Raw genomic sequence first — 17,674 nt, 5'->3', positions numbered from 1 at the left:
TCTGCCCGTCTATATCTTGCTGACTATCTATCTGTCTGTATCTTGCTGTCTGCCTGACTGACTGACTGACTGTCTGTCTGTATCTAGTTGTCTGTCTATCTGACTCTTTTTCTAGCTGACTGTCTATCTGTCTCTCTGTATCTAGCTGACTGTCTATCTGTCTGTATCTTGCTGACTGACTGACTGACTGACTGACTGACTGACTGACTGTTTGTCTGTATCTAGTTGTCTGCCTCTCTGTATCTAGCTGACCATCTGTCTTTATCTTGTTGTCTGTCTGTCTTTTTATCTGTCTGTATCTACCTTACTGCCTATCTGACTCTGTCTTTTTCTAGCTGTCTGTCTGACTGTATCTAGCTGACTGTTTGTCTATCTGTCTGTATCAAGCTGATTGTCTATCTTTCTGCCTGTCTGTATCTAGCTGATTAACTGTCTGTCTGTATCTTGCTGTCTGTCTGTATCTAGTTGTCTGTCTGTCTTTCTATCTGTCTGTATCTAGCTGACTGTCTATCTGACTCTGTTTTTTCTAGCTGACTGTCTCTCTGTATCTAGCTGACTGTCTGTCTATTTTTCTGTCTGTCTGTATCTAACTGTCTGTCTGTCTGTCTGTCTGTCTGTATCTAGTTGTCTGTCTGTCTTTCTATATGTCCGTATCTAGCTGACTGTCTATCTTTCTACCTGTCTATATCTAGCTGATTGTCTGTCTGTCTGTATCTAGTTGTCTGCCTCTCTGTATCTAGCTGACTGTCTTTCTGTAAATCTGCCTGTCTCTGTCTTTGCAGCTTTTTATCCAGATATCTAACTATCTGTCTGGTCTGTCTGATTGTCTGTCTTATGTTGTCATTTCATCATCCATCCATCCATCCATCCAAGGTGGATAGATATCCCACCTGTCTGTCTGTCTGTCTATATCTGTCTGGCTATCTGTCCATGAATTTGAGATAGATAGGTATTGCTGTCTGTCTGTCCATGCATCATCCTCTCTGTCAGAGTTCTCAGTTTCTCATCTCTCCAAAGCTGTTCACACAGAACGTGATTTTGCACTCTACTGCTCTGCTTTTTTTGTTGTTTTCTCTGTAAACGTGCTATTCTTTGGCTGTTGTGCTTACACATGACATCTTTTGCAATGTCTGTCAACATTTTTTGAATGCTGTATAAATTAAAAGAAGTTTTTTAAACACTTTATAGCTCATTTCTTGTTTGTTTGTGTCTCTCTCAGGTCTGTTTAATCAGGTGTCATCAGCAGGTGACACATGTGATCAGAGGCAGTTGGGTCTTCTGCTGCATGATGCCATTCAGATCCCTCGACAGCTGGGTGAGGTGGCGGCCTTCGGCGGGAGCAACATTGAGCCCAGCGTCCGCAGCTGCTTCCAGCATGTGCGTGAACACACACACACACACTCACAGCAATCACAGCGTGTGTTTCCCTCTGATATGTCTGTGTTTATGACTGATGTCCTATTCAGTTATAGAGCAGTGTGAATTATTGAAGCTGTCTGCTCATGATATCCTCACATTACCTCACACAAGACTGTGTGTTAATGGTGTTGTCAGCATGAGTGTTCATATTTTTGTCCTCCAGTCATTTCACTAGCGTAAATCCTACAACAGTTAGACTGGAGGCTATAAATACACACTTTAAAGAGAGAGAGAGAGAGAGAGAGAGAGAGGGTTGCCCCGTTCAAGTGATTACTGCTTGATTGTTGTTTCTGAACAATTTTCCAGGACACTGTCAATCCACCTCTGTCTGTCTGTCTGTCTTGTCTCACCATTCACCTTCTGTCTGTCTGTCTGTCTATCTGTCTATCTGTCTATCTTTCTATCTGTCATTCTCTGTCGTTCTGTCCTTCTATCTGTCTGTCTATCTGTCATTCTGTCTACCTGCCTGTCTGTCGTTCTGTCTACTTGTCTGTCTGTCTGTCATTGTCTACCTGTCTATATCTATCTGTCTGTCTGGGTCTATCTTCTGTCTATCTGTCGTTCTGTCCTACTATCTGTCTATTTATCTGTCTGTCTGTCTGTCTGTCTGTCCTCCTCTGTCGTTTGTCCATCTATCTATCTGTCTGTCTGTCTGTCTGTAATTCTGTCTGTCGTTCTCTGTCTATCATCTATCTATCTATCTATCTATCTATCTATCTATCTGTCTGTCATTTTGTCCTTCTATCTGTCTATCTATAGTTCTGTCTGTCGTTCTGTCTGTCTGTCTGTCTACCTGTATATCTGTCTGTGTCTATCATCTATCTATCTATCTATCTATCTATCTATCTATCTATCTGTCAGTCTGTCTGTCTATTTTGTCCTTCTATCTATAGTTATGTCTGTCATTCTGTCTGTCTCTCTGTCAGTCATTCTGTCTACCTGTATATCTGTCTGTATCTATCTATCTGTCTATCTATCTATCTGTCTGTCTATCATTCTGTCTACCTGTATATCTGTCTGTGTCTATCTATCTATCTCTCTGTCTGTCTATCTATCCATCTATCTATCTGTCTATCTGTCTTGCATTCCAAGTTCTGTCCAAATGTCCACTTGTCTGTCCAATCTGTCTTTTCATCAGTCGATCTGGCTGTCTGTTCTGAGTGGTTTGATTGCTCTCTGACACACATTGTCAAATCTGAAATGTTTTGAAGAGAGAGAAATTGTCGTTTATAAATGGGTGAGGATGAAGAGGACAGATCCAATCAGAGCTGACTGACAGGAAGAGCCGTCACCTCTGTGGAGAGGAGAAGAATACAGAAAACTGGAAATAAAGGCTAGGTGTGAGTTTCAGAGGAGGAAGACACATTGCTGAGCAACATCACAGATGAAAGCTGAGAAAGGATATAAACGAATGATGAAAGACAGATGAGTGGAGGGATGACAGACAGACAGTCAGGACAGTGTCACACCTGGAGCCATTTACAGTCTGTCAGTGCTGATGGACGGAATCACCCAAACGTTCAGTTTCTCTTCCCTTTCCTCTATCTGTTTCTTTTGTTGCTCATGGGTGTCTGATGGGAAACAAAACATGTCAACAGGTCAGAGTTCAGGGCTGTAGGTTATGACATCACAGCTTCAACAAAGCATAGATGTGCAGGCATCCATCAAGTGTATGTGTCTCAATGCTAAGTGACATTTAAAGACTTCTGCATCAGTACGTCCACTGCTGACATCAATGCCAAGAGAGGAATGTTGTTGATATACAACAAATGAATTCCTGCCAAAATCCCTTCACCACTTTCTTATATGATAATTGATTTGCCTTTGTCTTGTTTGTTTTGTATATTTGAAATACGAGAATGTGTTTACCACAGAGTTCAAATAATTACAGGAATGTTCCAGAATCAAAACAAGCTCCATAGGCCGCATCTTTGGCATTCTGACGATACTAAAGTCAATCATTTCAGCTCAGTCCTCAGTTTGTGAAAACAAATAAAAATCAAGTTTACAGTAATGCACTTACAGTGGAAGTCACAGCCAGGTCAAACGTTAAAATACAAGCCATTTCAAAAGTACAACCACAAAATGTAAACAATAAATATGTCCAAGGTGCACTATATAATATTGACAGTTGGCAGTTGAATTTGGTACTGCAGTTTAACAGGAACAAGTGCAATTAACAATGGAAAGTGATGAGCCTGACACTATAAGCTGATGAGCTGATTTAATATGCCTCTGATCATAGAGCTTTTTAGATGCTGAGGCTTGTTAGGACGGCTGAAATCCAGGATATCTGACTCAGTTAATTTGCTGGCTTCTGTGACTGCAATATGCTGTGTTTTCCACCAACTGGCAACTCGGAGTGATGAAATGCTATTGGGTAAACTGACTGTGAGCAGAGTTACTCAAATCAAAACAAAACTAGACATTCTGACACGGAAAAAAATTTCAGAGTAGAATAACTAGCTGTAGTATTGTTTATTGGGGAAAAAAAGTGTGTGAACTTAGGATGTTTCCTAAATGTCTGCAGTATTAGTTTTTTATGCTTTAGTTCAGTTAATAAAATTACATACAGCACCTTTAAAGGGTTAGTTCACCAAAAAATGAAAATTCAGTCATCTTTTTGCTTTTTGAGACTGTATGACTGTGTTCTGTGGAGTTTAGGAAACGTTGAAGTGTTTAGTTCTTGTTGTTTTTTTCCCCACCCCTCCATAAATAAAAGTTAATGAGTAAATAATGACTTAGGCATTCTATCCCAATGTGAATCATTTGTTAACCTTGTTAACCTTAACCAATCTTTCAGCTTCATAACCATGAAAAAGCAGTAAACACATTAACTTTGACATGATGTGTGCAATAATACCAGAAAGAGTGTGTTTACACAGTGAAACGCACTCTGGATTTACAACAGTAATTATGTCTCAGTAACCTTCATCCATATTCGCACTGCTAAATAAATGATTTAGAGGCTCTACAGCTCAAATAATGCATCTATTATACAAAAATAAATAAATAAATAATACAAGCACTTTAATAAATACTCAAGCAGCACTTTACTGCTTTTAAACCCTTCAGAATGTCTTGCCTCATTGACATTGTAAGTAGGGTTGCAAAAAGACAGAAATTTAGGACATTTTCCAGGATTTTTTTTAATCTTCCAGGGATTTTTGGAAAGTTTCTGGAAATTTCCTGGAAATGTTTCACCCCTTTGCAACCCTAATTGTAAGTGCGTTACTGTACAAGTGTTGTTTTCATTAACTGCGGGACATGTCACAATTATTTCCAGGGGTAATGTCACCGGTTCTGTCCATGAAATTTATATTGAGACCTGGTTTACAGAGATGGGCTATATCACAGATAATATTTTTACAGTTGGCTAATATTCCTGCCGTTGCACTGGTTAAAAATCACCTGGTAAATGCAGACGGTGTGACTGAATCATACTCCGTCTTCACAGAAATTTTTATGAGGCTGTTATATCTCTATAAATGCAGTCGTGCGATTGACAGTCATTTATGGCAGTCTGGTAGGAAATGCTCCGTCCATCATCTTGATTTCAGACAGGCTGCATTGTTTATGAGTTATTCTCTTATGCTGTTCATATTCTTTCTGGAATCCTTCCCTGATTGGCTGTTTGTGCTTACTCATTTTTCTTAGGTGACCAATAAGGTCGAGTTGGAGCCAAGGCAGTTTATTGATTGGATGAGGCTGGAGCCGCAGTCGATGGTTTGGCTTCCGGTCTTGCACAGAGTGGCGGCGGCAGAAACGGCCAAACACCAGGCCAAATGCAATATCTGTAAAGAGTTCCCCATTGTGGGCTTCAGGTACATACACACACACACAAACAGAGGCTGATGTAAATGTAATAGCTGGTTGACTGTACATTACGAAGAGAAGAAGAACAGACACAAGCTTTGTTCTTGCGTTTATGTTAAATGCAACAGATTTGAGAAGTAGGGAATTCTGACACTTTGAGAAGCGTTGCGCTAGACAAAGCGTGATGTTAAGCAGATCTGTGAGAGATTTAAGACACACACACGGGTGTGCGCCGCGCTGTCTGTGAGCAGAAAGGTTAGATTCACTCCTGAGGCCCAACATTCATCTAAATGTCAGCATCTGATAGCACTCTAAATAAGAGAGAGACTGATGAAAGAAAAGGAGGATAGGTGCTATTCAGACTGTTCTCTGATCAGCTCTGACACTTTTAAAAGTTCAACTCTAAACTAAGGCTGACAACGTTAACATTAATGTTTGAGATGAGTTCAGGACATTTGCTGTCATTTGAGCAGGAAAGGGGCGATTTTTGGATTTCAGCTTTTGGCTTGTGATGCATCTCAGAGGAATTTCTTGCGTTGAAAGCTCACAAGATCAAATGTTGCTCGACTGAGATATTTAAAATAATAATAATATTAAAATTGTAGGTGTTTGTAAATGGATGTTAGTAATGGTGAAAGAGTTGGTTATATATAAATTTGTAGTTTCACTAAAAAAAGCATTGAGGTGACAAAACATTTGATATATTATCCTACGGGGGTAGACCGTATAATAAAGTGAACAGTAAAGTATTCTTTATGGCTAGTTTAATTATAAATGAATGAATGATTAATTATTAACATATTAAATATATTTAAATTAATGTAATTGTTTATATTTTTTAAAATAAATCTTGTTAGGTGTAATAATATACTACATACGTATAGTAGTAATAAAATTATTAATAAAGTATTGTGAAAAATGGTTAATTTATCAATAATTATTTATGATTAAAAATATAATAATAATAATAAAAATATATTCTGTGGTAGCACAGTAAGGTCTCATTTAACGTTAGTTATATATGCATTATCTAACAGTGATAATACATTTGTTACAGTATTTATTACTTTGTTAATTAATACAATTACAGTGGTTTATTGTTAGTTCGTGGTAGCTTAGGTGCATTAAATAATAATAACAGATACAACATTTGATTTTAATAATGTATTAGTAAAAATAACATTAATAAGTGCTTTAGAAATGTTTTGCATTAGTTCAACTAATGTAGATCTAGAGCTGTTACCATTATATGTAAAAGAAGTGTTTTATATAATAAATTAGCCATTAAAATGTATAATTAATTCCAGAATCATAGCCAGAATGAATTAATTAGTAGTATTAATAATATAAACATTTAACAAAAAGTTTTTATTGTAGAAGCTCAAGTTATATGAAGTATTAGCTATATGTGAAACTCTGCGTTAAAGGTATTAATGGTAAAAAAATCGCCAGAAGACTGCATTAAAATCAATAATTATTGCAATAAAACATTTTTATTGGGTTATCATATTTGAATGTAATATTTAGTTTCCTCGCTTCAAATGTGAGCCAGAATTTATTGTCAGCATTAATATCAGCAGTGTGCACATGTACTGCACTATAAATACGGGTGAAACGTAATGAAACTGTGTTAGAGTAATGTATCATGTATTAGTTCTCCATCACAGCCTCCGTGGTGTATTTTAAACAGCCACTGTGTGCTCCTGTCACAATAGGTGGTGACCTTTTCAAATGTCATGCATACATACATAATGCCCGTGTATTACTGATAATCCTACCATATTTAGCATCTTTGGCTAAGTCACACTGACGGCCTCCTCCATCTCTGGAGGAATGTGCGCATCAGACCACGCCATCTTGTTTTCTGAGATGTTTCTTTGAGGCAGAGATTCTGTCGGACGTTTGACGGAGGAGATACGGACCGAGTTTTGTCAGTGATGGATAGTAGAGGAGACTAAATGGAATGAGAAAGAGAAATGGAGAAAAAAAGACAGAGTCAGTCAAGCTGGATTTATTGAGACCTGTGAAGTAAAAACTTTGTGTTAATGGAGAAGAAATCCTGGGGCGTAATTCAGTTAAACTGATGAATTCACGTACAAAGCCATGCAAATGTAATTAATTGTTTAGCAGATTAAGAGTTGTTAATTATTAAAGCAGTAATCCACAAGAGGCTGTGCATTACAGTGATTTTGCCACGGTTAAGGGTTAAGCGGTTCATTGAGGTTAAGCGGTATTCCCTTAGCGCAAATAAATGACTTTTTACAAGTGCTTTTGTAAATTGGTGCTGTCGTCTGAGACGCGGTCTAGCGGGAGCAGCGTGTGAGTGACCAAAAAATTTGGCTTAAGCGAAATCACCCCTCTTGACTGTCCTATAAATAAATGTGTCCTGTCTATAGACCAGTTTGGAACTTGCACTAGAATAGGCTAGGTTAATCAGTGATGATGTTCTTTGATAATGTTAGGCTGCTTTTAGCCTTATGCTGGAGCTGGTTTCGGGCAATGAAACTAAGTATGTAAATAATTAAATACATTAGCACCATAATATCATGTATTGGTGATCTCACAGGCTGATGATAGGACCCAACACTACTGTAGCGTATTATTTACTCACCCTCCATGCACAATCCACCACTCTCCCTCAGGTTCTTCTTCACTCATTGAGGAACCAGAATCAGTCACTGGGATCTGAGATACAGGGGGCAAGTCGATGGGAGCGGATCGGAGATGACAGTAATGCACATGTTTTACTATATCAGAGCCATGAAGGGGCACAATCGAATACACTGCTCCATTATCTCTGGGAGCTTTCACCACCTAGGTGTATATGACTTCCTTCTTTCAGACGAATGCAATTGGAGTTATATTAAAATTTATCCTGGCACTCCCAAGCTTTAGAACGGCATAGAACGACTGATGTTTTTCCTCATCAGTCCAAAACAAGTCCAATAATATGCATCCATGCATAATAAAAAGTGCCTCACATGGCTCCGGGGGGTTAATAAAGGCCTCCTGTAGTGAATCGATGCGTTTTTGTAAGAAAAATATCCATATTTAAAACGTAAGAATCACTTTAATCTAGCTTGCGCTAACAGTTGTACACAGAACGTGCTTCTTTGACAAGAGATGTGGCAGTATTGAAACAACATCTAAGCTGTTCGCCAATTGCAACACAGTGGGACAGCTGACCAATCACAACACATTTTGTTTTTTGGAAGGCGGGCCTTCATTAAACCCGGAACTAATCGAGCCTTATGTGCCAGGCTGGGAGAAATGTATTGCAATAATGTAAATTATGTTAAAAATAATGCGTTTTTCGAACCACCAAGCATGAAAGCATGTTCTAGTACACCCCCAAAACAAAATCAAGACTTTGTAAAAGAGCATAATAGGATCTGTAGGGGGAATTACAGTTAAACCCAAAGTGTAGGTGTGTGGTAATGAAGGTCAGGAGTCAGCGATTGTAGTCAATCGAAGAAAATTTTACTGAAGAAGATAGTTTGCAGTTTCATCAGCAGAAGCCAGCTTCAACACTCTCGACGGAGTTCGTAGGCCGCTCTGTGTACATTGTCAATACAACAGTACTTATACTCTAACAGAGGTCACTAACTACGTCATTACTTAGGTAAAATTATTCTGGTTGGTCAAAGCATAGATAAACTTAGAAAATCCCCACACATGGACGTAAGCATATCTTTAGTGATTATTTAGGTGACAAGCAATCAGAGGTCAGACGCAATAGGTCTCTCCAGAGACCTATTTCGGACCAGCTCTCCGACAGATGACGAACTTCTCCAGTACAGTCTTCTCATCTGAACTCAAAGACAGATACTGACACACACATAGAACACTTATCTGTACGTCAAGGTTGTCTAGCTCTGGCAAGAATCTTATCAGTATGGTTTGCCACACATACTATGCAGTCAGCATCTTAGAGGGTAGATAGAGAATAAAGCAGGATTCACTTTAATATCTATTATGAAGACACATCCCTATCACAGATGTCCTGATCACTCTTCAGTCATGTAGACAGGAGGTCCCAATGACCCGTAGTGTCCTCGCACTATGACCCAGAGGAAAAATAGAGCTCAGCGTGTAAAAGGACACTGTTACACATTCCACTCTTAACATAGTCTATCACTACTAATATGTGTTAAACCTAGATAACTTTATTCAATTATCAAACAATCTTGGAGGTTAATAATAACACAAGAACTAATAATTCATATTATTATGAAGTCCAAGTATCCAGATCCAGTGGGATCCAGAATCCCACTCCTTCAGACCCCTTTAATTAATTAATTCAATTGTCAGTTGAATGTTAAATGACTAAACAACTTGGTCCACACTTTATGGATTTAAAATGCAACACAGCGCTCAGGAAAAGTTTTTAATAAGGTGCAGCACAGAATGCCGCCTCCGCTGTCAAATAAAACAGTTGCCGTGCCAACTTCTACAGTAAACAAAGGCTCACAATGCTTGTCGTGCCTCAGGGGGCTTCTGATTGGTCCACTGTTTTGGAACTGCCATTGATGAGCGACGCTGCATGTAGAAGCAGGGTTGCCAAGTCTGCGGTTTTCCCGCAGAATTGGGCTGCTTTTAGCACTGTTGCTGCAGGTTGTTTTTCATGTCTTTGGGTTGAAGCGTCCCCAATAACATGATTTTTAGCCCATGGCATGCAAATTTTACCGAAGGAACCCCACCAAAAACATGTATTTTACACCCCGGATTTTTCAAAACACAATTGGCCTAGTTTTGGGCTAGTTTTGAGTAGCGATTGGACAGTTTTGTTGTGAAAACCTGGCAACTGTGTGTAGAAGTTAAAATTCTGAAATTCTGAAACTTGTCATGGTGTCACTTTTGCGAGATGTTCTGTATGAACAGCCCCTTAAAGGATAAGTTCATTTCCAGAATACAAATTTCCTGACAATTTACTCACCCCCATGTGATCCAAAATATTCATGTCTTTCTGTCTTCAGTCACGAAGAAATTAAGGTTTTTGAGGAAAACATTATTTTTCTCCATGTAGTGGACTTCAATAGGAGCCAACGGGTTGAAGGTCCAAATTGCAGTTTCAATGCAGCTTCAAAGGGCTTTACACAGCCGAAAAATAAGGCTCTTATCTAGTAAAATGATGGATCATTTGCTCAAAACAATAAACAGTTATATACTTTGTAACCAGAAATGCTTGTAAAATTGTTTAAATATGCCTAAGAACATCCATTATCTGCTGTAAAATCACTGTAACCTGCAGTCTCAAGGCTTATTGTTTTATTTTTCAATATCAACAAACCATTAAATTGGTAATTTTAGATCAGTTTCATAATTTTCATTTTATCCACAACTTCCAAAAACTAGTTTAAAAGCTCTTGACCAAAGCACTGATGGCGTGATATTTAGTCATTCTCAGCAGGGGCCTCGGTGTTATATTGTGCTTTCAGATGGGCCGCCCCACAGAGAAAAGGAGCTGTTTTGGAGAATGCAGCAGCTTTTTACTGTCATATCATTTATGCAGCAGTGCACTGGAAATATTGCACACTGGAGGAATTAAATTCTATTGAATTAGCATTTTCTAAAGAGAGACCAGAAGAAACCAAAAACAAACAACACACAGTGTGCGGTCTTCCTCCACACTACATTTACATTTATATGAAGAAAATCTGTGAAATATAAACACTTCTAAACCGTGTGGTAATGATGTTATTGAATAAAGCATGACGTGACTAGAGTGAAGGAGTATTCTCAAGAGGACTGTCAGTTTCAGACTAATTCAGTAACAAGTGGATAATAGTTCGACTGAACTACAGAACGGCTGTTTTGTGGTGTAAAACAGAAAAGGATCAATTGTGAAAATGATTCCATACAATGAAAGTCTGTCATACTAATCGTCAGTGTTTTCTTTCTCTCTTTGCAGATATCGCAGTTTGAAGCACTTCAACTATGACGTTTGCCAGAGTTGTTTCTTCTCTGGTCGCACAGCGAAGGGACACAAACTGAACTACCCCATGGTGGAGTACTGCACACCGGTGAGTTAGAACGTCTACCCATCTCATACCATCTCTCTCTACCCATCAAATTAAGGCACGTGTAATGAAGCTTGCAAATTGAAGCTCATAAAGGAGACTTTTTGCATGAATGCACATTACAGTGGGCATTCAGTAGTGGTAGAGCTGTGGCTGTGTTCCAAAAACTAGTGCGCTGCCTTCCTGTCGACTGCCTACAAACGCATCTACCTATGTCAGAAATGAAACTGCATTGCTAATTTGAAGCTCTCTACATACCTAGATAAAAGGAATGTTCTTAGAACTTTGGCTAACGTTCTGGCAAGGTTCCTTCAAAGTTAACATTAATGGAATGTTTGTTCACAGTTATCTGATCTTTAATAACATTCTCAAAATGTTAGCACATTCATTTATACACAGTATTTTTCTGAAATGTTTTAGGAAAGTTACTGCTTACTCTGTTTCAAAATGTTCAGAGCAAACATTTAAAAGTAGCATTTCCATAATGCTTGCAAAAGACTATTCCTTTAATGTTTTTGCAAATGTTTGCATAAACTAGAAAAATGGTTTTAAAAACACAAACGTTTTGAATGTTCCGAAAACATTCACAAATAATGTTTCCGTAACTTAATTGGAACACTTTAAAACATTCTTTTGTTAGCTAGGTAGGTGGAAACTTCTCTTAGATCTTCGGTGTAGGCTTTGGTATTACCATGCTTCTAATAAGCTAAGCTAAAAATATTGTAATAAGCTAACAAAAGCAGTACTCTAATGAGCATAAAAAGCACAGCTTGCACAAATATTGTGTTTAAAGTACATTTTCAATTTAGTGAAGGACACTTGCAAAGCTGCCTTGAGTTGTATCTCTCATAGGAGGTGTAATCCTGCTAACTACTTTTTGGAAGAGGCTTTGCATCAGCAGCACATCTATTTAGTTTTTATTCCAGCTGGGATTGTGATGTGTGGTCGGTGAGCAGGAGCTCACGCTAAGAGAGTAATGGCGAAGGTTAGTTTCTCCTCCGCCGCTGCAGGCGAGATGGAGAGTAGTTAAAACTCAAAGGGCCTTGATCTATTAGCGTCACCAGCAGGATTTCCTCCCACCTCCACAACACAAGCTCTTTGAAACCTGAAATTTAAGACGTTCAATTCAACAGTTCAGTTTCAGAGCGTGAAATTGAAAAGCTGTCACTGTCATTGATCAGCATGACAAAAGGTAAACAAATTCATTTTTGCTCTCTTTGACTAAGTGCAAATTCACTGAAATTAGACGGAGTAATAATACAACTTAAAAAACAATTCTAACTGGCACTTTAGCAAGAAATGTTGCCTTTTTATTAGTCATACAGATGGCTGAGGGTTGTCCAATGTGCATTGGTCATCCAGTAGATGGTTCAGCTCTAGCTAAAGTTGGTTTATGTGTGGCGTAGTATAGTTATAGAATAGGTTCAAACCCTACAAAGGATCCTGAAACCCACTAGTCATTTGAATCTTCATGTTCCAATCCTGTTACTGTTTTCTGTTTCATAGAACACTAAAGAAGAAATTTTGAAGGATATTCATGCTGCTCTTTTCCATACAAGGAAAATGGCCAAATGATGTATCGTGATGAATGGAAGAAGCAACAGTTATTTTCTTCCATGTTATGACGTACATCTGAGTTTAACTAATTATCAAAAAAGAAAAAAAAATGTAGGGCGGAGACTCTGTTTTATTCATTGTTTTTTAATTGGATTTTGAGATGTTAGGGTTGCATTCAAAGACAAATGGAATTGTAAGAAAAAGGCTGGGTTTTAGCGAATGAAATGGAGAAGCCTGGCGTATTTCTCTAGGGAGAAGTCTGCCATTTTACTGGAAGATCCAGTTATGACATTTTGAATAAACATTGCAAGGACAAATTAAAGCTGCAAGGAATGTTGAAAAGTCTCTCGCACCCAGAGCCACCTTCATCCGGTGACCTTAGAAAAACAGTGAACATTGGGCAATATGCATTTAAAGTGGTAAATATAGGAGAAATTTGCCCTGTTTCCACCACAGGAACTTTACCCAGGGACTAGGGACTTTGGGGCTGTACTCAGTTCGTTTCCACCGCAGGAACCGGGATCTAAATAAAGTTCCAGGTAGAAATTTGCCCCTCAGAAAGTCCCTGCTTGTTTTTCAAAGCACTAGCACTTTTTCAAAGGTCTGGAACTTTTGGAGGTCAAACTGAACATGCTGACTGATTAAGTTCACGCAGCATTGTATTTCAACCAATATTTATTTGCATAAGTTATTACTGTTATTGTGTCATGAAATATAGTTTTAAGAGTATTTCAGGTGAGAATGTAGTTCTCAACTCAAACTCAAATTTGTGGTTTATTTATAGAAAGTGTGCTTCGCCGATTTCGGAGATGTAAGCTCCAGGCGATCACTGGGTGCTCAGTGCTCGTGTATCCCGCCGAGAGCGCCTCACCTCGGCTAGTCCATCTGACATTTACTGCTGTCTCTGTAGTGGTTAAACATGAGATATAATTTGTTTTGGGTAAATCTAACAGGTAATCTTTGGTGTCTTGAATCTATTATTTATTCCAGGTCATATCATTTTGGCTGGCTTTATATATTTATATATATTTTAATTAATAACTTAATTAAAATGAACATGAAAACAGGCAATGATGTTTGATATATTATTTTGTTTCATTGAAATATGTTCCCTGAACTACAATTATGTGGCTATTAATATGTTTAAATGACAATGAAAAGAGGCAGTGGTGTTTGATATCATTTCATTTTATTGTAATGCGTGTACACGTTCCCTGAACTACATTTTTGCGGTTATTAATATGTTTAAATGAAAGAGGCATTGGTCTTAATACTGTAAATACAGTGAGGAAAATTGCAGTAGCCAAGGCGAGCCGACTGATGCTGTTCCATTTGCAGAATTACCGGACTTGCGTCCTCCCATTACCAGGAGTTCACACTTGCAAAGTCCAAACTACCAAGGACACAAGTCCAAAAGTCACACGCCGTCCTACATCACTAGACTATTTGCCTAATCTTCACGGTACTTTAGACCGCGATGGAAATGCAGACATCAACAGGTCTGGGGAAAAGAGTTCTTGGAAAACAAGTTCCTGGGATAAATTGCTCCTGGTAATTCGGTGGAAAAGTGGCCAAAGTCATTTATATGTCCCAAACTTCCTGCTTCCAGCTGGTGATGCTATGACTATAACTGAATATTGGCCTTTAGATATGTTCAGGCCAGAACTCTTATCAAACAAAAAATTTAGAGCAGATTGTTTTAGTTGTGTAAAACTAGACCTTTGTTTAGGTGTAACACTTGACATTTCCTGTTGCCAGCAGGTGGTGCTATGATTAGAACTGAATATTGGTCTTTGGATGTCTTCAGGCAAGAACTCTTACCAAACGTGAAATTTGGTGCAGATTGGACATTGTATTGACTGGACGTTGAGTTACAACAACTTCCTTTTCCATGACGAAACATCGAACTTTGTCAGGCTGCCACGAACACACACTTTAATGAAAACTCAAGATTTTTGCAATTTAACATTGCAAAGGCCTTTAGAGTAGACTGACCAAATATAATGTTGATATCATTAAATCTCTAGGAAGTGTTTGTTACATTGTAAAACATACCACTTCCTGTTCCCAGCAGGTGGCGCTATGAATATAATTGAGTATGGGCATGGGCATGTGTTCAGGACATGCAGATCAGACATTGTATGCCTGAGTTATAACAACTTTGATGGTGAAACATCAAAATTTGTCAGGCCGCCATGGGCACACCCTTCAACAAAAACTCAAGATTTTCGCAATTTAACATCACAAGGTGCTTTAGATTACACTGACTAAATTTGGTGTTGATCTGATTAAATCTCTAGGAGGAGTTTGTTAAAACACGCCTGAAAATGGCACAGAGCGACATAGAATTTGCAGAGAAAATTCCAAATAACGGACTATCTATTGGGTTTCGGATTTTGATTTTTTGTAGGTTTTGGTGTGTTACATTTGTCTACCAAATTTCGTACATGTACGTGAAACTTGAGGGGCACTTTGTTGAATGAGCATAGGTGACTCTATCGAGCCATTTTGCCACACCCACTTCTGAAACCCATATCAGACTTAATTTTCACCACTTTTGGCCTGTGTTTCAAAGTTTTGAGCATGTTTAGGCAGTCAAAAATGCTATTCATTTAGTAGAAGAAGAAACTGAGCAATTCCAATAGGGTCCTCGCACTGTGGTGCTTGAGCCCTGAAAAAAACAACAAAAAAACAAAAAATGCATTGAGTTGTTCAAAAGAAGATGCATAAAATACATTTAAAAACTAGACTGGGTGAAATTTTATTTCATGCTGACTTTAAGCTTCAGAAAGCATCATAAAAGTGTCCATAAGTCCTTCTGAAGACCTGTTAGCTTTTATGTGAGAAACAGACTAAGTCCTAAAGCTCATCAGCATATGCGCATATTCAAACTTCAGCATTACAGAAATGGCCTTTGTGTTATCCAGGTAACCAGAATGTTCCTTGTTTGATGTCTGCTAGCAGTGAGCCTCTATTGTGACTTTGAACAAAGCATTTAACCCCAAGTTACTCCATGTGGATCGGTTCTGTAATAAGTTTATGGTGCTGTTCTATGAAGCATCACATAAAGGACCACTGGCCCCAGAATATCGATCACAAGTGTGATATTACTTTTATACAGCAGTTCTATAAAGAAGAAGTTAATATCGAGTGACATTTCCAACACAATACGGCCGGGTCTTTTTGCTTCGCCAACAAAATGGTTTACAATGTTGTGAGCTATAGAATTGTAATTCTAGATGAGAAAAGTGATATAGTGAAACGATTGAGCGCACAGACAACGACGCTCGGCCTATTAAATTACTGGACTAGAACTAACGGTTTTATAATAAGACCATGTTGACAGCGCTGAGCTAGAAACTGCTTTCTGAAGCCCAACAGCTGTTATTTAACATTATCAGGTGACTTTTTTTTTGTTCTGGTCATGTGAACTTGTTTCTCGACCATGTCTCTCCAGTTATTTGTTTGCACTGTTTTTGGTTTGGCATTCAGCGGGGCAGCAGTAATCCTGAATTCATCACTCCTGTCAGACCTCTATCACACGGACCACCAGCCGTCGTGAAATGTCCGCATTCCTTCAGCTTGACAGGAAGAGAATGCCTTTCATTTCCTTTCAAACCGATGTATCTCAGATACCTCACTCTAGAAACACACACACACCCCTAACTATAAAACAAATTTACCTTCGATTCAACAGCAAATACTGTCATCAGCATTCGCAGAGCAGAAGATCAATATTGAACAGAATATGCTTTTGTGGCCCTCGGTTGGGCTGTTACGCCGTTATTGCTTTTTCATTGTGGTGATATTGCTTTTTGTTGTTGTGATATGGTTTTTATTAGTTGTGGGATACAAAGAGTTTCTTTTTCCCAGTGTCAGAGTAAATGAGTAATGTGTTGTGTTCAACCCGTGCTTTCAGCAGGAACCTCAGCCCTTTTTAAAAGGAAAACATCACCCAAACATGGAAAAACGCCATTTATTCTCATTTACTCATGTTATTATATTTGTCCGTTTATTTATTTTTGTATTTTTGCCATTGAAAACCCAATGTGTAAGAAGTTTTTTAAGAACTAGATTCTATCTGCATGTTTACTGAATGAGGCCATTCGAAAGTATGTAGTTGTTGGTATATCAAGCTCAAAAAGGATAAAAAGAACCATAATTACACCATACAGGACTTGTATATTGATTGCAATATATAATCATTGATGATAACCATGATATTTAAAGAATTAAATATTGACATCATGTTTATACTACACATACTGTAAAAATATAAAAAATCCAATGCCAGGAACTCTGGTTGACCCTCTAATATACCAGATGACAATGTTGCAACATCATGCGGGTTGCTGCCCATCATAAAATGGAAAAACTATGAATTCAGTATGAACATCCCAGTCTGCAGGAACTGCTAATCAACATCATGTTGTTTTTGTACAGTTTCACAAAAAAACAAAAACAAAACAAAGTTACGCCTGGTTCAGACTACACGATTTTAGCCCAGTTTTGGCATGATCTGCTGGACGTAGTGTGACGTTTCGAAAAAATAAGACCTTTCTTCCTTGGCTGGGATCGTTTAGAGCCCTTTGAAGCTGCATTTAAACTACATTTTGGAAGTTCAAAATCAGGGCACCAATGAAGTCCATTATATGGAGAAAAAACAAAAACCATAATTTCTTTACAACTCAAGACAGAAAGACCTGAACATCTTGGATGACAAGGGGGTGAGTAAATTATTTGTAAATTGTTGTTTTGGAAGTGGACTTTACCTTTAAGCTCCACCATGTTGAACTTTTTAAAGCGGTTGTGAGATCTGGAGTTCATGGGTTCTGTTAGTCTGTGGTTTGACTTGAGAGTTT

The 17,674-nt window shown here is 38.3% G+C and overlaps 1 protein-coding gene across 9 annotated transcripts in view; it reads left to right on the top strand.

Annotated features, from left to right (window-relative positions):
* The window catches only part of LOC127155073 (utrophin), a 280,024-nt gene that overhangs the window by 217,361 nt on the left and 44,989 nt on the right, over positions 1-17,674 (top strand). For all 9 annotated transcript variants that reach the window (XM_051097036.1, XM_051097040.1, XM_051097038.1 and 6 more), the window contains 3 exons: positions 1,220-1,377; positions 5,077-5,243; positions 11,147-11,258. In XM_051097036.1, the coding sequence (XP_050952993.1) occupies positions 1,220-1,377; positions 5,077-5,243; positions 11,147-11,258 (437 nt within the window). The remainder of the gene's footprint in view (positions 1-1,219; positions 1,378-5,076; positions 5,244-11,146; positions 11,259-17,674) is intronic.

Source organism: Labeo rohita, chromosome 23 (genome assembly GCF_022985175.1).
Source record: "Labeo rohita strain BAU-BD-2019 chromosome 23, IGBB_LRoh.1.0, whole genome shotgun sequence".
NCBI lineage: Eukaryota > Metazoa > Chordata > Actinopteri > Cypriniformes > Cyprinidae > Labeo > Labeo rohita.
Note: the sequence above shows the minus strand (reverse complement) of the source record. Positions and strands in the feature narration are given on the sequence as shown.